Source organism: Orcinus orca, chromosome 1 (assembly GCF_937001465.1).
Source record: "Orcinus orca chromosome 1, mOrcOrc1.1, whole genome shotgun sequence".
Taxonomy (NCBI): domain Eukaryota; kingdom Metazoa; phylum Chordata; class Mammalia; order Artiodactyla; family Delphinidae; genus Orcinus; species Orcinus orca.
In genome coordinates this window covers 134502709-134527357 of record NC_064559.1, presented here as the reverse complement: position 1 = coordinate 134527357, position 24649 = coordinate 134502709, and the positions used below count along the sequence as shown (strand labels likewise).

Below are 24649 nucleotides of genomic sequence, written 5' to 3'. Positions count from 1 at the left end.
GCATACATGGACTAACATGACTTTACATGGGAAATAGCCTGAAAAGAACATGATCAGTATGATCACAGAATTTTTGTCAAGGAATAAAATAAGGTGGTGTTTAGAAAGGTACTTAGGTGGATTACTGTATGTAACCAGGAAGACATGACTTATCTACCTACTGTCAAAGCTGCTTGACTTTGGTCTGTCACTTTAATATGAAATAGATAACATTTATATCTAAGCAACTAAAAACTTACCTTTAAATGTCCTAGGAACTCCTTCCTGTCTGCAGGCAATGTAGAGACAAGCAGAAGCTATGGCATCATTAGCCCTTCCCTTCAGGCTCTTCTGTTCATACACTTGCTTGAACAGATTATTTGTTCGATCCTTCAAAGCAGAGAAACTAAGTTTAATTAATTCTAGGCCATTTAATTAGCCACAATAGCAAAATTTCATGTTTTCACTAAATTATGCTAAGTCAAAGCCAGCATGGCTTAAAGACAAGAACTTACAACTATATTTCGAGGGAGGTTGATTCTGTCTGCCATGGTAGTGATTTCTTTGAATGCATTCATCATTGCCCGATCAGAACTACTCATGGTTCTCCTATTCTGGTACTTAGAATTACCGAATTCATCAAAACTTGCAGCTCCTGTACCCTATAAAACAAAGTTTTATAACTTTACACAAAAAACTTTGAAAACCTGAATGAACAATTTCTAAGAAAACTTAACTTATACAATCTGACTCCATATTACCCAAGAAATCTACCCTGAGCAACCTCTCTATTCCTCAAAAGAAAAAGTACCAGGTTAAGATGGTTTTAAAGAGGTTTTCTAGCAAATACTTTAAATGTAAATATATTATTAGAAAATCTAATAATATAAACCATCATATTAATAGACCTAGGAGAAAAGTCACATGATAATCTCCAAAGGTGCTTAAAAAAGTTAAGCAAACAAAACTCCCAAGTCCAAAGCCAGCACAATGATTAATGAAGAAACATTAGCAGCATTACCACTGAAGTCAGAAGACAAAAACACCTCCTACCGCTACCATTTTCTAACACTGTATTAGAAAAACTAACCAACATGATGTAATTTTAATTATATAATGTTACTATATAACAATTATATTAATTACATTAGTATAATTATATTAAAACTCAGCAAGAGAAAGATTAGAAGTACAAATTTGAGACAGAAGTGATAAACTATTTGCAGATACTACCTTTGTATTTACCTAGAATACTCAAGAAAATCACTCAAACTGCTATAAATAATAAGAGAATTCATTAGAGGGGCAAGTTCAAAATTAACAAATAGAAATCAATAGCCTACATATGTGTAATCAACCAGTTAGAAGATGAAAGAAAAAGCTGCAATTACAACAGCAACAAAAAAGATAAAATATCTAGGGATCAACTTAAGAAACATGCAAGACCTTGATGAAGAAAACTTTAAAACATCCACTGAAGGACACATATGACCTAAGGAAATGGAAATGCATACTATATTTCTGGATAACAAGATTTTTTCCTTAAGAAGTCAATTTTCCCTAAGGCAATTTGCAAATCTTACAAAACTCAGTTGAAATAATACCCAAGTTTTGTTTTTTGTTTTTAAACTAAACAAAGTTATCCTAACTTTAAATGGAAAAGACAAGTGAAGAAAATGCTGGAAAAGGACAATAAAGCCAGATATCAGAACAGTGTGGGGTGGCACTGGACTAACTAGACCAGGTTAGAGAAAGCATGCAAAGTCCAGAAATATCCCCAAGTACATTCAGAAATTTAACATATGACAAATGTACCATCTTAAAAAATTTCTTTGCCATATAGGCATAAACAACTTTCAAAAGAAACAGGAGAACCTAATAGTGGTTACCTGTTCTGACAGGGAAAGGGGGCTGCAACAGAAACAGAGTTTAGGGGTCAAGGGTGAGGAAAAACCACTGTGGTTTTTTTTACATTTTTGTTTTTGAATCATGTATTTCCTATTGAAAAAAATTAAACATTAAAAAAGTCACAGCATTAATTAGTTGCAATCTTAAACATTTAAAACTGTCCTTAGTATACTTTTTTCCAGCCTGTAAAGCTAAAGCAAACACAGAAACCTCCTACTTTAAAATATTTCTGAATATTATAAACTTTTTAAATTAGCCTACACCATTTTTCAAACTTAATATGTAATTTATAGACCATGAAAAAATAATGACCTACTTTTGAATACTTTCTTAAAAATAGACTATGCAGTAATACAGATTCAGTCCTAAAATAGCATACACTTCCTTGATGAGTCCTTTGGAATAATGCCACTACTACTTCCAATTCAGATAACAGAGCAAAAAACAGCCAGGCTGCCAGGAAGATTATGCTCCTGCTTTATATAATAGCAGCAGGTACCATCTATTGAACACATTCTACACACTACATGTGTTATAGATACTTTACATACATTCCCATGTAACCCTCAATATCTCTATAAAGTAGTATTATTCTCACTTTACTGATGAGGAAAGTAAATTCACCAATATTAGAAAGTAGTCTATACTGAGATCCAATTTATCTTAGGTGGTATCGAGGGAAAAGAGAAAACATTCATATTCAAGGAACATGTCAATATGAACTCAAAGAACATACTACACTCAATTTTTTGTGCAAAACTGCTTCATGAAAACAAGGGCCTGTAACTTCAATCTATTGGTCTCCCATTTAAGATGGAAGAAATGCATAAGGCAACCATCATTCACAATAGTAGTACTGGCAAATCTTATTCTCAGATCAAGATTACTCACTGGGGCAGACTGATACTTTTGCAAAGTTCCCAAACAGGTCTTTAGTCAGTCTGCACCTGGTACTTCCTGCCAAATGGATTTATTACCTTGCCAATCATAGTAGACAAATCTCCATCACTCAGAAGAGGATTCTGAGAATCTCCAACTCGAGATGGATCTTTTGTTGCTTTATCATTGCTGAAAGTTCTCCACTCAGATCCTACATCGATAACCCGGTCACCTGAGAATATAAGTGCAAGTCTAAATTGTTTTGTCAAGGTGGGATTTATTTAATGCTGCTTAATGCCCAACTCGGCCCTATTATTCCCAGAAAATCTCAACACAAACATCAGGTTTCAGCTTAAGTATCTTGTTTCAGGCATTTGTCCTATAGCATTCCTATTGTGCCAGTCCAATAATAACCCTCTTTAAACATTATGCTATGATTAATCATATTCTAACTCCTGGAACAAAGAATTAGTCAAAATAAGGACAAATAGCAAAATAAAGCTATTCATATGTGATGCAAAGATAAAGTAATATAACCATGAAGAACCAAAATGTGCAACAGGCATGGAAAAAAACAGAAAACACTATTCACAATGGTATTAATACACACAGTTTAACATTTAAAAAATTACAAAGTTTTCATGGGCAATGCTCTGCAAAGATCTAAGCCTAAGGGTATGTTTTAGTAACTATTTGATGAAAAAATATTTTGGGCCAAATAATTCATACAGAATAAACTTTAAGCCTAGAAATCAGTAAGCAAGAAGCCAGACATGGGTAGATCTGATATAGATTACTGCTTTGGGGGGAATGCTCAATGGCTGGTAACACCTCCAACCACAGACAAGAGTTAACATGAACACATGCATATGCTAGTGATTGTGCCCTTTGTAAATGTTCTCTTTCAATACTGAAAGCCTTATAAAAGGTAGGTACCACTTTTATTGCTACACTAGAAATAAAACTAATTTGCCAAAGATCACACAGCTAAAACTGAAACGCGAATGGGATTCCAAAATCTGTTCTATACTGCATTCGTAAAACATGAGCTTTTCCACCAGCTGTGATAAAACTGAAAGCAGGAACCAGATCATTTTCATCTGTGCCTATACACAACAAACAAAGGAGAAAGGAATGGCAGAAGTAAGTTACCTCAGTAGTTAAAAGTCTGGTATTCGTAGAGAACAAAAGTAGGGATACCAAGGGAGGCGGGTGAATTCGGAGACTGGGATTGATTTATATACACTACTATGTATAAAACAGATAAATGATGAGAACCTACTATATAGCACAGGGAAATCTACTCGGTGCTCTGTGATGACCTAAATGGGAAGGAAATCCAAAAAAGAGGGCATATATGTATACACATGGCTGATTCACTTTGCTGTACAGCAGAAACTGACACAGCAGTGTAAAGCAACTATACTCCAATAAAAAAATAAATAAGGAAGGAATTAAAAAAAAAATAAGTCTGGTATTGACAGTCAATTAATATAATGGTTAACAGTGTGGACTCTTGCTGCTTAGCTTTGGACAAATTTCCTCATTTCTGTGCCTTCACTTCCTCAGCTTTAAATTTCCCCAGTAACCTCATTTTAAAGATTTAAACATTAAATAAGCTCATACAGGTTCAGTACACATGAAGTGCTTAAAAACCAGTTCAAAGTAAGTTGTTTGATATTAGCTATTTATTCCTATAAAAATAATAAGATAACATTCTGACATTTTGACATTCATTCTGAATAAGAAGAGCACCAGTTATAAAATATTAATCTCCATATTAGACTTTTACAGGATCAATATCAGAGTACTTTGCTGCAGTACTTGATCAGTAGGATCATTAGGACAGCAAAGGAGGCAGGGAGAGAACAGAAGGAAGGAACTACATGTAGATTGTGCTAAATCTTCTAAACGTTTTTATATATGGTACGTTAACTAAAATGCTTATAAATAGAGTACAGTGATCTGATCTTAGTGTTATATTTAAGAAAACAGGTAAATACACAACAGAATCATTCATTCCTGATGGTTTGGGGAAAATCTGTTTTTCTCTGAACGCTCAGGTCACCTGGGAATAACCAGATCTCACTTGGACTATCGTGTGTCCCTGTCACTAGGGAACTGGGATAGAGCTAGGATCCCCATTTGTCATACCTTATGCAGTAAGAATGACCAAGGAAAGCAGAAGCAGGGAGATCAGTTTAGGCAACTTCTGTGGATCAGAGATTGGGCAGGTGGCCCAAAATAAGGAGAAAAAGTTAAATTGATGGGATGGTCATGATGGATTTCTCTGCTTCCTCCTCATAAAAGCAAACATCACTAAACTTGGGAAGCAATTCTAATTACATAAATTAATAATGATTTTTAAAACTTACCCGAAAGAAACATAAAATCTGTAACTGTGCACTGAACTTTACTATAATACTAATAAGCAAGGCCCATGTCTCCAAGAGACCACTCTAAAGAGACTTGACTGTTCTTCCTTTTTACAGAATAGCTGCTTACAAAAAGTAGTTACATAAGCAAAACAAAATTACCTGTATTACCAACATCCAAAGACAGCCACTGTAAATATTCTGGCATATATTCTTTCTGTCTTTTCATTCATGTGTATATATATGTTTTTTTGTAAGATTAAAATTATATCATATTGTGCCTATTCCACTACAAGCTCTGTTCACTAAATTTCTATCAAAACACCAAAACAAGATTTTTATTTTTTATTTATTTTTTTTTGCGCTATGCAGGCCTCTCACTGTTGCGGCCTCTCCCACTGCCGAGCACAGGCTCCGGACGTGCAGGCTCAGCAGCCATGGCTCACGGGCCCAGCCGCTCCACGGCATGTGGGATCTTCCCGGACCGGGGCACGAACCCGTGTCCCCTGCATCGGCAGGTGGACTCTCAACCACTGCGCCACCAGGGAAGGCCCGATTTTTATTTTTTGAAAATATTTTTATTATTTATTTATTTGGCTGTGTCATGTCTTAGTTGTGGCATGTGGGATCTTAGTTTCGGCATGCGGGATCTAGTTCCCCAACCAGGGATCGAACCTGGGCCCCCTGCATTAGGAGTCCAGAGTCTTAACCACTGGACCACCAGGGAAGTCCCCCAAAACAAGATTTTTAGACAAAGTTTAGTCCCTTTAATAGCATCCACTGATCAAAGTGATACCACAGTGTCTCCATGCTTCATGTTTTCAAAGGGAGAAAAGTGAATCCAACTTTCCTAGTCAGTGAAATGAAAACACAAATGTACACAAAACAAAAAACTACTGTGGCCTTCAAATCTACAGTTACTTAATAAATTTAAGTTAAAAAAAATCAAATGTCATCATTAACTTTTAATATCTTAATTAACACAATGGCTGTATTAAGAGAATATTTTAGGGACTTCCCTGGTGGTGCAGTGGTTAACAATCCTCCTGCCAAAGCAGGGGACACAGGTTTGAGCCCTGCTCTGGGAAGATCTCACATGCCGCGGAGCAACTAAGCCTGTGCGCCACAACTACTGAGCCTGCGCTCTAGAGACCACTAAGCCACAACTACTGAAGCCCGCGCACCTAGAGCCCATGCTACGCAACAAAGAGAAGCAACCGCAATGAGAATCCCGTGCACCACAAGGAAGAGCAGCCCCCCACTCACTGCAACTAGAGAAAGCCCGCCCGCAGCAACAAAAACCCAACGCAGCCAAGCAGAAACTTAACACACCATTGCAAAGAAATTATATGCCAATAAAGATGTTAAAATTTCTTTTTAATTAATTTTAAAAAAAGAGAATACTTTATCTTTACTAACTCACATCTTTTAAGTCTCTCTGGGACTCTAAATATGATAAAATATTAGTTAGCCAACATGCTTCACTTCACAGCATTTTCCTTTTGGCCCAAAAGTAACTTACCATGAGTTTTTTTTAGTGCTTGCTTTGTACTGCCTCAAAAAAGACAAGCTGGATTAGGGAGAAAATAAATTTTAAAAAAAGCTGGCCTAGGATAGTATAAATAGAAAGACCAGAACTGGGTAGTGATGTAATTTTTCCACATACGTGGGAATGATCTACATGACTCATTCAACAATCTGTGGTTTGTGCTAAGAGCTATTCCCTCTTTTTATATGTTACTGCTCAAAACATAGCATTTGTAAAAAATAAAATTTCCAAAATAACTCAAAAAGCACATCATGAAACTACAACTAGACCACCAGATTAAGTGCATGAGTAACAAGAAATAGGGCAGATCATTCAGAAAAAAAGTCAGAATACATAAAGGATTTTCTTGGAAAACATCTAAATGGTCGCACTTTTAAAAGCTGCTCTGGAAGGAAACTGCATTACAGAATTTTTCAAGGAGTAAGTGTACAAGGCAGCCATAATGTTTGGGCATAATCAACCTTTGACAAGAAGCTGCCTGCCAATTAGCACATGTGCGCATAACACACAACCTCACAAAGCCTTCCACGTTCTAGAAACAGAGAAACATGCCAACTTTCACCAGTTCCTTTCTTAACCACACACTGATTTTTGTAAAATTAACACCAGATAGAAAGTCTATATATAAAGGTTTTTAATAGCGAAAATCATAGCAGGACTGTTATGTACATAATAGCACTACTCCTCCCTCCATCTATAGAGTATGATCTCTAACACTCTGATCAAGTTCCCCATCCAAAAAGGTAAACAGATTCAATATGTACATCTAGGTATTACACACATGCACAGTTCTCAATCCACGTATCAGTGGTGTCTAAAGAGTATTAACTAAGATATTATACTATATTCTACAACGAGTTTCATCTATTTTTTCAAGAAGAAATTGAGAATAATTGCCAAAATCATTCACACCAGTTTAAAACCGTTCAACTACTTCGGCACCTACCCACCTTATGATCTGGCAATTCCACTCCTAAGTATTTGCCTACAAAAATCTCACACAAGAATATGGGACTTCCCTGCTGGTCCAGGGGTTAAGAATCTGCCTTCCAATGCAGGGGACACAGGTTCAATCCCTGGTTGGGCAACTAAGCCCGTGAACCTCAACTACTGAGCCTGAGCACCACAACTAGAGAGCCCGCGCGCTCTGGAGCCCAAGCACCACAACGAGAGAGAAGCCCACGCGCCACAACGAAGAGCCCGCACGCAGCAACCAAGACCTGACACAGCCAAATAAAATAAATAAATAAATATTTTTTAGAAAGTCTCATACAGGGCTTCCCTGGTGGCGCAGTGGTTAAGAATCCACCTGCCAATGCAGGGGACACGAGTTTGATCCCTGGTCCAGGAAGATCCCACATGCCGTGGAGCAACTAAGCCCGTGCACTACAACTACTGAGCCTGCACTCTACAGCCCGTGAGCCACAACTACTGAGCCTGCGCTCTAGAGCCCATGAGCCACAACTACTGAAGCCCATGCGCCTACAGCCCGTGCTCCGCAACAAGAGAAGCCACCACAATGAGAAGCCCCCGCACACCGCAACGAAGACCCAACACAGCCAAAAACAATAAATAAAATGAAATAAAATAAATTTATTAAAATAAAGTCTCATACAAGAATGTGCACAGCAGCATTATTCATATTAGCTAAAAACTGGAAACCCAAATGTCCATCAATGGGAAAATGTAAACAATGGAAAACTCAGCAAGTAAACTACTAATAATGCAGTAACAAGTGCATTTCGAAAACACTATTTTGAGTAAAAAAAAAAGTCACACATAAGAAAAACCAACCATATTATATGATTTTATTTGTAGGAAGTTCAAAAACAGGCAAAACAATTTCTGAGGATAGAAATCAGTACAGGGATTGCTGGGTTGGGTTGGGTTGGAGGTGGGGGGCGAGGTAGAGGTGACTGACTAGAAAAAGGCATAAGGGAACTTCTGAGATGAGGGAAATGGTCTAATCATGTTTTGTTTGTTTGGTTTTTTTTTTTTTGGCTGCATCGTGAGGCTTGCAGGATCTTAGTTCCCTGACCAGGGATAGAACCCATGCCCCCTGCAGTAGAAGCCCAGAGTCTTAATCACTGGACTGCCAGGAAGTCCCTAAATATCTTGATTAGTGTGTTGGTTACACCAGTATATGCAATGACAAAATTTAAGACCATACATTTGGGATCTTTGAATTTTATTGTCTGCAATTATACGTTAATAAACTAAAAATTAAAATTCACCCCCACCAAAATACTGTTGAATTTGAATTAAACTGTATCAAACCTATACACTTTGGGGGGAGTGACAGAACAATTTTTATCTATCTTCTTGGACAAGGGAGTATACTCTTTCTCAAGGTCTTCTTTCAGATTACATGTATGTCACATTTAGACCTTTTTGTTGTTAAGAATCTCATTTTCTAACTAGTAATTGCTATAGTATTTTATATGCTTATATTCAACCACTTTTAACCAGTGGTTTTAATTCAACCACTTTTATATGCTTATATTCAACCACTTTTATAGTCTATTAATTTTAAACAATTGATCTGAATAGGGACTTCCCTGGTGGCACAGCGGTTAAGAATCTACCTGCCAATGCAGGGGACACGCGTTCAAGCCCTGGTCCGCAGCAACTAAGCCCGTGTGCCACAACTACTGAGCCTGCGCTCTAGAGCCCGCGAGCCACAATTACTGAGCCCAAGTGCCACAACTACTGAAGCCCAGGTGCCTAGAGCCCGTGCTCTGCAACAAGAGAAGCCACCGCAACGAGAAGCCCGTGCACTGCAACGAAGAGTAGCCCCTGCTCGCCGCAACTAGAGAAAGCCCGCCGCACAGCAACGAAAGCCCAACACAACCAAAAATAAATTAATTTTTTTTAAAAAAAGAGAATACTTTATCTTTACTAACTCACATCTTTTAAGTCTCTCTAGAACTCTAAAGATAAAGTATTAGTTAGCCAACATGCTTCATTTCATAACATTTTCCTTTTGGCCCCAAAGTAACTTAGCATGAGTTTCTTTTAGTGTTTGCTTTGTACTGCCTCAAAAAAGACAAGTTGGATTAGGGAGGAAAAAAAAAAAGCTGGCCGAGGATGTTATGAATAGAAAGCCCAGGACTGCTTTCTATGTCCTTATTCAAGTTGATGGAATTCCTACCACTTGAGACATGCCAGTCACCATGCTAGGGAAATAGGTTTCTAATAGTAACATTTCTACTCACATACCATTGGCCAAAGCCAGTCAAGTGGTGATGTTTAACTTCAAACGGAGTGGGGAAATACAATTGCACCATGTGGCCCAAAAGAGAAGAACCAGAAATATCAGGGAATAGTCATCAGTACCGTTCCACATGACAATTAGCAAATAAAACTCAGCTTTGTATTTTTGTGGATTTATGTACAAATTTATTTTAAAAAGATTGTTCTATGACCTCCTTTCTGTGTCACAAGACAAACAGGAATCAGACTTAACTTCATTGTATTCCATCAATAAAATTTTAGGTCCCTTCAAAGTAATGTTTTTACTGGTTGGTTGCTTGCAAATTTTTATTAATAAAACTTTTTAAATGTTAAAAGGATACATTCCCCAGTGGTACGTGGGAATCTTGATGTGCAACCCTAAGGGTCTTCTGTGAGGAATGTCAAGTTTTCTTCTATTGCACCTTTAATATTTTATCATATTCAGCTGGATCTTCAAGTAGTACCATAGTGGCTATCTTGTCTTTACCACTTTCCAAAATTCACTCTTTATATTCTCAGGTTTGTTTTCTGCTTTACTGATTCGATTTTCTAGAATGTTAAGTCAGCTCATTGCTATCGAAACAGTTTTACTGTGTTTGTCTCCTTGTACTATCTTCTTTATTTCTGACCACTTTTAATAGAAACATTAAGGAAGCTTTATTTCACTGATCACAAAAAGCAGTTATTTTCTATAACTTTTTCCTAGTAAACTGTATCAGAATCAGAATTTTCTGTTAAGTCCATAGGACCACTGTTCCTCTTTACTGTAGTTTGTATTCAAAAGCCTCAGGCTGATGTTTATGCTTATTCATCCTGTAATAAAGAATTATCAATCCAAGTCCAGTGGTGGCAGTGATGTTGGAAAACCTTCCAATCCACCACTGTTAAGTACTCCCAGCCTCTCTGGGTACTCACAAATCCCTGGCAGACAACAGAGAATCCAAACAAAAATAAACTCCCAATATGATTCCAAAAATGTATTAGGAAGGATACAGGTAGGTCTGTAATCAAAGCAAAAACAACAGCAACTTCAACGAGATAGAACTTTCTCAGGGTACCATAGTTAATAGTTTTGGATTAGTGTGACTCCCAGGCTCCTCCTATCTTTTTTGATAAGCCATCTTCATCATGACTTGCATTTTGTAGTGTATGATGGCTGCTGGTAGTTCCCTCCATCATGTCTGCATTCTAGCCAATGGGAAGGAGAAAAAGGGAGAGCACATCCCTTAGGGCAGGATCTAGAATTGCACAAATCTCTTCTACTTTGCAGTGCACTCTTAGAACTTAATCAGGTGGCCATAACCAACTGGAAGGGAAGCTGGGAAATAAATACAGTCTAGCTGAGCAGCCACAGGCCCAGTGGATTCTTATTATTAAAGAAAGAGTTGGGTAATAGATACTGGGAAACAACCAACATCTTCTGCTACAAGGAATAATGCCGGAGCAGGGGAGAGAGATAAGAAAGGATGTCCTGTAGAAACAAGGTACTTTGCTTGATAGTATAAAGGAAACAGTACACAAAGACAAATTAAACAGACATTTAACCTTCTTACCAGGCAAGCTATAAATGGTAAATACAACCAAAGATATTCTGTAGTACAATATTAAAATCATAATGGCTTAAGGTAGCAATTTTAACAAAGGGGAAAACTGCAACATATCAAAAGCAGCCAGGAAGCCAATACTGAAGATAATCTGACTTTCCAACCTGACCTAGACTCAGGATATTTTTGTTTTCTGTTTATTATTGTAAATTAATAAAGAAATTTTTTTTAAATATTTATTTATTTATTTGGTTGCGTGGGGTCTTAGTTGCAGCAGGCAGGCTCCTTAGTTGTGGCATTTGAACTCTTAGTTGTGACATGCATGTGGGATCTAGTTCCCTGACCAGGGATCGAACCCAGGCCCCCTGCATTGGGAGCGTGGAGTCTTATCCACCATGCCACCAGGGAAGTCCCAATAAAGGAATTTTTAAAAAGGGAATATTAAGAGGAACTGCCCAGAATTTCAATTCTTTCTGCCATCTTGTAAGCATTTTAGCATACCACCTTTGGTAGAGAATTCAGAAGTAAGAGTCTTAGAACAATATCCCCCCCAAGCTACTTGTTTTCATAGGCTAGATTTATCTAAAACCATTTAGTTTAAAACTACAAAAGTTTTCAAAATGTGCTAAGTCAAAAACTTCAATAATCAAAATGTATTATTATTCAAGATGGATAAATCCAAAGCACTGAATTTTTTAATTAAAAAAAATCAAGGTGCTCTGGAAAACTGTTTAAGCCAAGACACTGTATTTGTTAAATCTAATGCTGAAAATGAAATGCATCATTAGTTTCCACACCTTCCTCAGTCACCTAACCCTTCCTACCATTCCTTCTCACATTTCAAAGAATCCTGATTTTTAGTCTAGGGTTACTACACATTCTTATCAGAAATCTTGCATTAAAGATAATTTTGAAGGGAACTTTGATCAAGAGATATTTTATAAAGAAATACTATTAATAATATAGTCAGTCTCTAAATCAGTTTATGTTCCCACAATGTAAACTGGGTACCAACCCAAAATGAATTATCCACTAGAAACAAACCATATCATGGTTAATTTCCCAGACCAGCCCATAAAATCCTATTTTATCCATGCTTAGACCATTAAAAAACAATAAAAAAAAAAAAAAAACCCTGTACAAGTCAACAGTGTAACTACCATTAGGAAAACAGTTTGTAAAGGAAAATAATAAGTTCCATCCTTGAATATGTGAACAGACCTTGCTTTTCCTGAAATACGGGCAGGTCTGCAGCAAGCAGCAGCAGCAGCAGCAGCATCTAAGCTAAGGAGCCCTGGCTCTGGTAGAAGATGCATCTTAACTTAGTCACAATACATTTAGTCCTTCACATACTAATATTGATACTTTCAGGCCTCCATCTTATGGCACATGTTTCTTTTCCCCTCTACCTGGAATGACTTTCCCTCCATAAACCCTTACTCATTCTAATGATCATGTTTTCAATGTAAATTCAACAGTAATTTCCCTAGGAAGTCACCACTTCCTTCCTATGTGTTCTCACCAAACTTGGAAGATCTGTAATAGAACTTTTACCACTCTTTGTTGTTTTAATTTACCTTCCTCCTTTCCACACAGTAGACAAAGAATTGGTCCAGAGCTTGGTTATAGCATCTCATCTTTCTATCACTCTCCTTGACCAGCACAGTGTTTAATGGAAACATGTAGTACAAAGACCAAAGGCTTTTCAAGTCCAATAAATCTGGATTTAAGTGGCTGTGTCACTTACTAGGTGTAGAATCTTGAGCTAATTACCCAAACACTACAAGCCTCAGTTTCCCTTTCTTTAAAATCAAAAAACTACCTCAGAGAGTGGTTGTGTTACCCAAGTAAAATTAGTGGTTCTCTGATGCTTAAGAGAAAGTAGCATCTAAATTAAAAATTTCTGAATTAGGTAAAAAGGCTGTGTCTGAGAGCTTACAAGAGATGACAAAGCAAGAATTTGAAAGTGAATACAAATATTCCTTAATTTTAAAATATTACTTGGCTATAGTAAACTAAAGCTGAATATTTTCCTTTAGGAAACACTGCTAATGCAAATTTAAAGATGGTAATCCGATAATGTTTAAAATACTACAATTGCAGCATTAAATATGCCAGACCCATAACAATAACTAAAACACATTTTGCAATTGACTTGCTAGGAAGAATGGCATCTCAGATTTGGAATCACCCTTTTTTTCTACAAGGTTAAGAAAAAAGGAGTACTTATATCCCTAAAATACGTATCACTGAAATCTCATACTAAAATTATACTATGTATTTTATACATTATCTCATTTTATTCTTAACAATTCCTAACAAATCTGAGATGTATGGTACATGTCCTTTTGGGGGGGGGTGTACTCATTTTACACATAAAGAAAGTTAAGCTTGGAGAAATTATGTAACTTAACCTTAGTTACATAACTTATTAAGTAGTAGAGTCAAGTCTAGACTCCAGGGCCATTGACTCCTAGTTACCCTAGGAACTATGGACACATAGATATCTGTCTTATAGGAATTTGCAGTCTAGGTCTGGAGACATGGGAAATATGAAAGCAAAGATGAGAAGCCTAACTGTACAGAGATCACAAAGAATGTGCCAAATTATAAAGTTTACAGGATAGATCTGTGTTTCTTAACATGTTACCAATGTATGACCTGAGCTAGGGTTTCTGGAAGTGGGGCCTGGAATCTTTTTAAACATATTTCTCAGCTGATTCTTAATGCACATTCACGTTCATGTCTCAGATTCACTAGTATAAACAATATCCAGAATGAACTTAGGAGGGGAAGGTCAAATCGACTCATTTTTCTCTTTCAAATTCATCTAAACTATTTTCCCGTATTTTCCTTATATTACTTTTTTTTTTTCTTGCGGTACGCGGGCCTCTCACTGTTGTGGCCTGTCCCGTTGCGGAGCACAGGCTCTGGACGCGCAGGCCCAGTGGCCATGGCTCAAGGGCCCAGCTGCTCTGCGGCATGTAGGATCTTCCTGGACCGGGGCACGAACCCGTGTCTCCTGCATCGGCAGGCGGACTCTCAACCACTGCGCCACCAGGGAAGCCCTCCTTATATTACTTTTAAAATCAATGGAAGAATTCCATTTTAAATGCTACACAAAAAGTGGCTTTAAGTAGAAATGATACCACTAGTTCTAAACAACACCTCATTGTGAAATCCTAATTTATAAAAGTCTTGATAACCAATTTCATGTTTTAATAGCTGTTACGACAGCTTACTAACCTTACACTTTGCAGCCTATAAATCATGCCCAAACAATATACAAGGTCAAACTTATGAACAACGTGATAATCTAAATATGATTATACTGCCACCTAGTGCTCAACTTTTAAAGTGTCATAATCACACAGGATTTGGAGGAAAAAACCCACACAGTGCTGTTACAGCCAACATGGTAGAAATGACAAAGCTTTGCTTTAAAAATTGGCCCTATTTTAGAGATCACTACCAATATCTTAAGGGTCACTGATGAGACAGCCAATGACAAATCATAATACTTCATACGTCTAAAATAACAATCTTATATTTCAAATACAAGAGGAAAGTCAATTAAACTATTACATGTTATAAGTAGTACTACAAACAGCTACAAAAAATTGGAAACAACCTAAATTACCTGAGAGACTAAATACTACACAACCATTTAAATACTGGGGAAAAATTAAACAGGACATCAAACATGTAACAAATGGTATTTTCCAAAGATGGCAGCAATAATATTTCCCATCCACATGTTCTTCTGCAACATGACCTTGTCACCCTCACATTGAGGTGGGGCTATTTCTCCTCCCCTTCCAATCTAGGTGGGTCCTAGGGCTGCTTTGACTAATAGAATGCAGAAGGGACCCTGTTCCAAGGCATAGCCCTTAACTACTTGAGTCCAGCTTCCGTTCTCGCTGAAAACACTTGCTCCTGGGACATTTCTCGTAGAAACCAACCACCATGTATGAAATATGACTACTCTTAACACAACTATGGAGAAGCTTTAGAGGATGACAAACCTCTGTGGGGAGGTCAAGGAACAGAAAGGCATCAAAATGCAGATGAAGATGCCGTTATGGAAGTGGATCCTCCAGGTCTAGCCAGTGCCGAAACAATGGCCCAGATGAATCCTTCCCAAATTAATGACCAATAAAATTATGAGCAAAATGAAATGGTTGTTATAAGCCACTGAATTTTGAGGTGATCTGTCATGTTACTGAAACAGAAATTGGTTCCTGAAAGTACGATGTTGCTTTAAGAAAGTCCTAAAACACATGGCACTGGTTTTAAGACTGAGTGGTGGGCCTCAAGGAGTCTACCAATGAAGGTTTGAAGGACAGTGAGAAAGGTGTTATTAGAGACTAGAGAAAAGGTATATTATATAAAACATTTTTTGTATTATGAATTTCATTTAAAAAGATAATAGTAATGGGCTCTTCTACTTGATAACTCAGTTGAGAGGGATAATATATGGCTCTGAAGGTAACAGTTGAGCAGTATCTAGTCTTGGGTTTAAAATTAAGGGGAGTTAGTGACAACAGGCTGCTTTAAGTTTCAAGAACATATTAAATATTAAGTAAGTACAGAGTGGTCCAAAAACAATTCTGAAAGAGTTTGTTTCTAAGGTTGTCTGGTGATTATTTAAACAGAAAGCTATTCAAAATGCTTATTCAATAAATATGTTATAATATAAAAACTTTCAGACAATGTAAAATTTCATGGCAAGTACAATCAAACTATGTACACCAAGATTATTTATTAGGAAACACATGATTATGTTGTCTAGATATAAATCTCCATGAACATCAATATCTCAAACATGAAAGAAGCCACAAATTTTATGCCCTCAATGGACTGCAGAATATTTGTCCAGCTTAATTTCTTCCCTATTTCCATAGTATTAGAGATAAAGGTTGAATTGAGCTGGCAACAAAGCATATGCCTTTAAACCAACAAGATGATGCAAATCTAAATTTATTACTGATACATGACAATGATATACATTTGTGTATGTACGTATGTATATGTTATTTTTAAAATTTAGACCCATGGAATGTCATGATCAATTAAACTATTCTCAACATAATTTGACTGATGATATCCCTAGCAAAACAGAACTTTTTTAGCAGACTCTTGCCTGCCTCCCCTTGTCTAGTCATGGAATAGATTCTTCACTTGCAGGACATCATATTACACATTTAACCACAATATCTGTGAATAAGGCTACTGTATATTTTAAATCAAGTGTTTGTTATATTTTACATCAAAAAAAACAGTATCATAAACAGGTATTTCTATATATAGAGAAGTTTAATCAGATTATATTTTTAAGTTTTCAGGTCTTAAAATTTAGCCTAGTAGGTTTAGTTAGATTGAAAAATAGTAGTTTTGATGCTGTTCAAGACTAATAATAAAGCAAAATTAAAAGAAAATTAACTTCCCTTGGTTTGATATAACAGAAAAATGCAACTAAAAATTAAGGATTCCAAGCACAAAAAAGCAGGTAAGCCTTGAGAATTATATCTTCCTTCTCCAGTTGCTTAATTTTATTTACCCAACTATCTTGCTAGTCAAAGTGGAAGTGAAGCTGATGGAAAGACTGGAAATATAATGCAATATTTTTGCACTACTTCTTTTTAAGTGGCTACAGAAGTTAGGAGAGCCAAGAATCTGAAATTATCTTCAGTCTTCTGTCTCTGTCTCACTCTTACATATTATCAGTTCAATCTTAATACTTTGGAAGAGACAGAATGCTCTCATTTAACTTAGGGGTCAGCAAACCTTTTCTTTAAAGGGCCAAAGTAAATATTTTAGGCTTTGCAGGTCAAGAGGCCAAACTGACTTATTTTTATTCTTTTATTTTTGTGAAGAAATTCTGCTGTGATGAGATATTCCACTATATATTTTCTAAATTTTCTGACCATTGTTTTCCTGAGTTAGTAGTATTGTGATAAGTGCTTAGTCTGGTAATGTCAACGTCTGTTGTATTCTTCTGGCACATCTACAGTATCACTGCATAATGAACACAATGCTTTGCCATCTAATTCAGTAACAAATAACCTACGCTCCACTGTGCCTTAAAAGCATGACATTCAGAGTTCAGCTTTTTTTCTCATTTTGACATGATGAGTATGCAATGGTAACAAAATAAATAAATAAAATGTTTCAGTATGGAGATATGCCTGGCACTCAAAAATGCTGTGGGTTTATAACTGCTTCACTGGGATTTGTAGTGCACTAAGCAGCAGTGTGATGTGATGAGAGCACCACATATGGTTTCTGTTGCAACCACTAGATTCCGCTATTGTAACATGAAAGCAGCCATAGACAATATATAAACAAATGAGTGTAGCTATGTTCCAATAAAACTTTATTTATGTGTACTGAAGTTTGAATTTGATAATATTTTCATGTGTTCCCAAAATTATTCTCATTTTTTTCAAAATTAAAAAACATAAAAGTCATTCTCAGCACACACACCATATAACAACAGGTGATAGGTCACAGTTTGCCAATCTCAGATTGAACTCATTTTATTACAAAAGACAACGGCAGGATAGAAATTTGGCTCCCATGCAGGCAGTGGAGCTAGACTGCCAGACTACTTAAACTCCCGTTTCTGCACCTCTAAAATGAAGACACCTCACAAGTGTCTCCAAGGATAAACTGAGTGAATATGTAAGTTACTTAGAACAGTGCCTAGCATATAAGTATATTAACTGTTAATACTGCTTACTGAGCAGAATATAATTGCAGATGGATTCCGATTCCTATTAACAACTCTGTATGATTTAAAACTCCCACTGGAGGTCTGAGGCAAGCAGTCTATTTGCATGAATATTACAGATGTCCTCCAAGCAAGACACTTCCACAGTATATCCCCACCCATGTTTCTGTTATACTTCCCACAATCCTACTAGCAGTTTCAACCTTGAGTATTTCAAACTTCAAGTAGTACTCCTTTTCTCAGGTGCTGGTGGCAACCCCACCGTAAGAAAATTTTTGAACATACTATCTCTATCCTAAAGTTATGCTACATATCTAGATTAGTGAGAAAGTAGAAATAAAAGTGATATTTTAAGAAGTATTATTTTGACACTAACAATTTCACACTAGAAATTCATAAACAAATCATTCTGTATGAGCAAATGAAAATTAAATCATTTTTGATGACTAAAAGGCCTTGGATGACACTCAGTACCTTTATAAAGATATACCTTTATTACTCCAAAATAAATCATGCTTATCTACCTTTATTACTCTAAAATAAATCATATTTAAATATACAAAAGTCGCAAAAGTTAGATTACATTTATTCATTATTTCATATGCACAAGAGTGCAAATGTTTAAGACTATGGATACAGGAGACAAAGGACTAAGGGCCTTTTCTTCTGGATCAGCTATCTCAATTTTAGATGTTCCCTCCTACCCCACATTATGAAATATATGCGTTTGTACAGACAATAAAATATGGTGTCTCTGATTTCACTCTTACTTATTTCCTTTTTTCTAATTATTTTTGTTTTACAATAAATATGAATTACCTGTAGGGGGAAAAAGTCAGAATGTATTCATTAAAAGAGAGTTTGGAAAATACACAAAAACAAAATGCCCCAAATAGTGATTTCAGTTAAAACCATAGTAACTGCTCACCTACAACCAGGCCACATTCAGGACAGATCATATCACCAGCTCTGTAGTCCTCCACTAAGATCGCATCTGGATGGTTTGGACATGTGACTCTTGGAAGAGCATCCAAACTAAATGAAAAAAAAATTTTTTTTTAATATCCTCCTAACCAACATGCAACAAAGTACTAATCTTTTGGGGGGAAAAAAGAGGAGGATTTTGAACATTTTTCCAATAAATTTATAATACATTTACATTTATAATACATTTAAGCTAAATTCTCAAAGTAAAAATCCTAGGTTACGTTACTTTAAATCCTAGCTAGTATTAACAGACACAATTGGAATTGTTTTTTGTAAGAACAGTTATTGGTTTGCAGAATGGAAGGCTTTAAAAACTTAAATGGAAAACAAGTGTTTTTTTTCTTTTAACATGTAGGCTACTAAAATGTTTATAAACCTTGATTAACATAGAAATGACTAGCTACCATAATAACGGTGCAACATTTACACATAACCATCTGGGTTTGTGACCCTTGCCACTTATTTCTATGGTCAAATAATGAATTTCAAGTCTTTGTTTTCTACGTGCTGCATACCTTAGTAATACACTTAGAATAGTACACTGAACCTAAAAGGTATACAAATGAGGGTGGTAGAGGTGGCTAGGACCTGATGATTTCATTTAGACCAGAACTAAGTTTGTGAGCCCTCAAGAAATTGTTTCAAGATCTACTTTTTAATCTATCTGTGATATTAACAATTTGTTTGATTAATTTATTTTGAAAATAAGGCAGTCTGGGGAAGACACATCAGCCTTAAATGACCTAACAGAATCAGTTCTAAAAAGCATCAAAGATATTTAACATAGATTTAGTAATTATTTCTGTGGGTGTGGCCTTACAATCACAAATGTCTGGTATCACTGAAAATAAGCCCTTTTTAAAAGTTCACCTGAAGTTAATACAGAACAAGGTTATGTTATGACCACCACAAATATACACATAAAAGACAACATCAAGCATTCTTAAAGTATGTAAATAGGTATCTGTGGTTTTGGATAAAGTTTCTCAAAGTAGCAAACAGTTCAGAATGTTAACTTTCAACATAGGTGATACCCACAGAAAAAATGATTAAGTAATCCATATTCCCAAAATTTATATATTCAGGTTAACCAGAACACATCTTGGATCTTTTCACTGCGGAAAGAGGGAATGGAGATTTGTTTTATATTCACGTTTATTCCATAAATTTCTACTAGAAAAATATTTTAATAAATTATGACAAATAAAACATTAAGAAATTAGTATAAATTATTAAAGAAAACTATGTAAAAATAAAGGAAAATGTTAGTAAAGTAACAGTAATTACAAATGCATAAAATGGGCAGCCATGTGGCACACAGCATACCAAGGACTGATATATTTCATACTATTAATAAGTAGACATACTATTGTGTGCGTGTATATGTATATAAAAATGATATGGAAACATCTCAAAGATATCCTAAGTGAAAAGAGTAAGGTGGGGATTTTACAGAAAACTGAAAAAAGTATGAACTACAGTTATATGCAGTAACATGAATAAATCTCAAAATGCTGATAAAAGAAACCGGACACAGAGGAATACATATACATTTATATATAAAGTTTAAATCAGGCAAAACAAACCTATGGTGTTAGAAGTCAGGATGTGGTTACGTTTGGGAAGGGGTAATGACTGAGGGCATAAAGGAGGCTTCCAGGGTGCTAGTGGTATTTGATTTCTAGACTTGGGTGGTAGCTATGTGTATGTGCTCACTTTGTAATTGAACTGTACACTGTGTGTGCTAATTTCACAAAAAAGGTAAAAAGGTAGCACACAGTGTTTATATTAGACTACTTTTTCGAAGAAGAGAGGTTAGGACTATATGCATATGTTTGTGAAACCACAGAATCACTATGAAAACACCAAGAAACTGGTTATAATGACTGCTTTGGAGAATTAGATGGCTAGGAGCTAGGGAAAGAAGGAACTGCTTTTCACTATTCTTCTTGCTTTTCTATGATTTGCCTGTGTTACCTATCCAAAATAAAATGAAACTGTGCTCAAGCAGTCAATTTTAATGAAATTACGCACAAGGGTAATACAAAAGAAGAAGCACAAGAGTGGGGTGGTGGGGAAGTAAGGGAGAGAAACAAGAGGGAAGGAATGGAGTAAACCACCACCACTGAGATTAAAATAATTCAGGCTGCCTAAGAAGCCACATAATGCCAAACTTCACTTTATAGCTATCATGTATTAGGTGCCTACTATGTGTCTAGTACTATACATATATTATTAATCTTCATTAGCAATTCTGAAAATTAAGCATTACCTCCATTTTAAAGATTATGCTCAGAAAACGATTTTCCTAAAATCACAGAATAAGTGGTGGAGTTTAGATTTTAAGTCACAACATTTGTGTTCTTCTCTGTGAAAACACCAAGCAGTTTCATAGCCTAGTCACTGTACATCTTCCTCAGGGGGAAAAAAGCTAAGGACAGAAATACTAACATTTACCTTTGTTCTCACTGGTAGAAACACTCAACAGATGGACAGCAATGACATACATTTAAGAGCTGGACATGCCTAGAAAAAATTTACTTCAAAGAAATATTTCAAAGATTTTTTTAATGAAGAGAATAAAGGCACACAAAGGAAATGTATTCTTTTGGTAAAGAATCTATCAAGTGAATTTACTATATTTAACTATTACAACATTTCTTACAAATACCATTTCCTGTTCTATTATATACAAAAGCTTAGCCCAAATATGACCACGTTTACCTTTCAGATCTACTGCCATGAGAGAATACAAGTCATAGATAAGTGGTTTGGGAAGCTATTTCTCCATTTACCTACAAGGAAGCCTTACCTGGCAGAGCCACACCCAGTTAGAATGACTGAGCATTCAAACACTGAATTAGCAAACAAGTGTTTACTAATTCAGTAACAAGTGAACAAGTGTCCCTGGCTTTAAGAGCTGTGTCCAAGTAGTTTTAGCTAAGGCTGCCTCCTCCCCCAACCTTTTAAAAATACAGTAACATAAAGCAGTAAGCTTTACCAGTAGTTTACCAGAAAGGGCCTGGATTTCTCCAGCTTACTATTTTGTGATAATGGCTTTCATCGCGAATTCAATTCCAGAGATGATAACAAGCTCAGAAAAATTATGCCAGAGCTACCTTGCCTTCCAGAAGCTACAGAAGTTAATTTGATACTTTTAATACATGAGTTAACTAGAGGCCAAGTGTGACAACAGGAAATAGATATCTGAGACTCTACACTCTGTTCTAACACTAACCTTGGATAAGTCAACATTGGCATGACTCAGTTTACACTTACGCAAAAATCCTAACATATACCTTATAGTGGTCATGAGAGATATAATTAGGGTCTGCAAACATTTTTCATGTCACAGGATTAAAGGCTGTCTCTAATGGCACTGTATGCACTTCCTGTAGATATGGGTACATCACATTTTTAAAATATAATATTAAAGAGTGACTACCCAGCATACGTAATTTTCTGCAGGCAAGATCTTCTTCAAGAGTATGCAGACGACATCTGTAATGAAATCTCTTAGAAGAGAACTTATCAACTCTTCAGAAATGCCCTAGCTTCCACTTCAAAAGGCCTCGGGGATGGCAATCAGTTTCCCTCAGCCTTACCAATGCTGACGTCCCTAACTTTCTGGCTTGTCAGATCAATAGGGGCCTAAAATTAACCCTTTCCCTTTAGAGAGGAGGATTCACGGACCCTCGGGCTTGTTGAGCCACAGATGGAAAACCAAGCCGGCCTAGGACGCTGGCGGAGAAATGCCGGCGGTTCGGTACCCCCTGCGACACCCCTGTCAGCCCTGCCTCTGGGAGTGCCTTTGTCCGGGGCGGCCGGCCGGTCCTGCCGCCTCTCCCCGCACCTCCGCGGCGTTTCGCCCGACGCTGAAGTGCCGGCGGCCACCTTGCAAGCCCCCGCACTCGCCGCCCGCCCCTCAGCTGCCCAAGCTCGGCTGGACGTACTTACCGGCTGGTAGACGCCATCTTCACGGCCACTGCAATTCCAGCCACCAAGGACGACGGACGAACCGCAAACAGGAAGCGATTGTGACGGAGAAACGCTGCGAGACTGGCTTTTATAGGCGAGTCACCCACGCAGTCGTAATAGGGCGCGGCTACGGGTCGGGAGAAAGGCCAAGAAAAGTGAGCTACGCCACGTTCTTTGCGTTTTCTTATTTTCCTATTCAGTTTCGGTTATTCACTGCGGTGCCTGAGCCAATCGAGGAAACTACCTAGGAAAATTCACAAGGGCACCCTGCAAACGAGCTACACCAGAGGTACCCTCAACTTGACTGAGTTAAAACACAAAGATAACCCGGGCATCGTGGAGAGGGCAAAACCTGCATTCCCGATGGCTAACCACCCTTCCCCCCGCCCGGAGTCAGCTACTCGAGTTTGAGCGCAGTTCTTACTTGTCCAGAGGGGTGATTCCACCAAGGTACTTGGAATAAAGAGAAATTCACTTGGGTCAGCCCGAACAGGTGTCAATTCAGGCTCTGTCATCAACTAGCAAACTGTGTCTTCTTAGGCACGTCCCTTTGCGTTTTGGTGCAAGGGGTAACAGTATCTGCCTTGCAAACCCTTTTAGAATTGGCAGGAGATGAAACAAAACCATGTAAGAGCACTACACCGTGAGGCAGGGAGATGTAGGCCCTAACCTGACTGCTGTTTTCATGGTCTTTGCAAATTTGGCATAGCTGAAATATAGAGAACTTAGCAAAAATGGTTAGATACTGCAAAAGCTCCCTAGAGTTATTAATTAGCCAAACTAATGTCAGAATAGTACTAAAAATAACAGCAACACTATCACTACTTGGCTGAAAACAAACCACCCTTGGCCCTGTGGGAATCGGAGGAAAAAGGGTTTCTTTGGGGATGAGAACTTAGGATATAGTGGCTGCTTTATTCTTTTGGGCATGGGACTTAAATGCCACTGAGCCCCCATTGTTTTCTTGAAAGGTGGGAAAGACTCGCTTCCTTAGAAAGAACAAGAGGCAGAAGTTTAGGAACTGAAATCCAGATGGGGATGGGAGAGCTTTTTTTTTTTTTTTTTGGTCTTCCGTGCTGTAATTTAAAAACTTGACTGTACTTTTGTACTTTTATGGGGGGTTTTCTCCCTCAATATCTGGTAAAGTTTCAAAATGCCAATTTATTTCAGCTGTGCCAAATGCAACCACGAAAGAGCTTGGGGGTGCTGCACCCCAATCCAGCAGGAAGTTTTCATAGTAGAGCATCTTGGCTTGGGAGAAGAGGGAGAGGAGGAGGAAGGGAACTGGGCACCTCTTGAGAATCAAGATAAGGACCTACCACCTAATGGTTTATGGTAGGCATTCAATAATGTTTGTGGAAGGAAGAAACCATCAGACAAATTGAAACCCCAGAGGATGGAAGCTGGGCAACTGGTTAATTACTCCTGCCCGCCCCCGCCCCAGAATGTCTGTCATAACCTAGTTAAGATTTCTTTTTTTTTT

At 37.2% G+C, this 24649-nt stretch overlaps 1 protein-coding gene, 1 long non-coding RNA gene and 1 other non-coding gene across 3 annotated transcripts in view; 1 reads left to right on the top strand and 2 right to left on the bottom strand.

Moving 5' to 3' along the window:
* GTF2B (general transcription factor IIB) overlaps positions 1–23696 on the bottom strand; it is a 27535-nt gene extending 3839 nt beyond the window's left edge. The window contains exons 1-6 of the mRNA XM_004263002.4: positions 23591–23696; positions 23146–23293; positions 19130–19236; positions 2865–2998; positions 495–641; positions 240–369 (exon numbers count right to left, since the gene is read on the bottom strand). Of these exons, the coding sequence (XP_004263050.2) occupies positions 240–369; positions 495–641; positions 2865–2998; positions 19130–19236; positions 23146–23293; positions 23591–23681 (757 nt within the window). The 5' untranslated portion in view covers positions 23682–23696. The remainder of the gene's footprint in view (positions 1–239; positions 370–494; positions 642–2864; positions 2999–19129; positions 19237–23145; positions 23294–23590) is intronic.
* Positions 5796–5868, bottom strand: TRNAR-CCU (transfer RNA arginine (anticodon CCU)). The gene has a single exon. It is a non-coding gene; the product is annotated as a tRNA-Arg (tRNA).
* Positions 23412–24649, top strand: LOC125964281 (uncharacterized). Its single transcript, XR_007477162.1, has 2 exons — positions 23412–23455; positions 24337–24649. It is a non-coding gene; the product is annotated as an uncharacterized LOC125964281 (long non-coding RNA).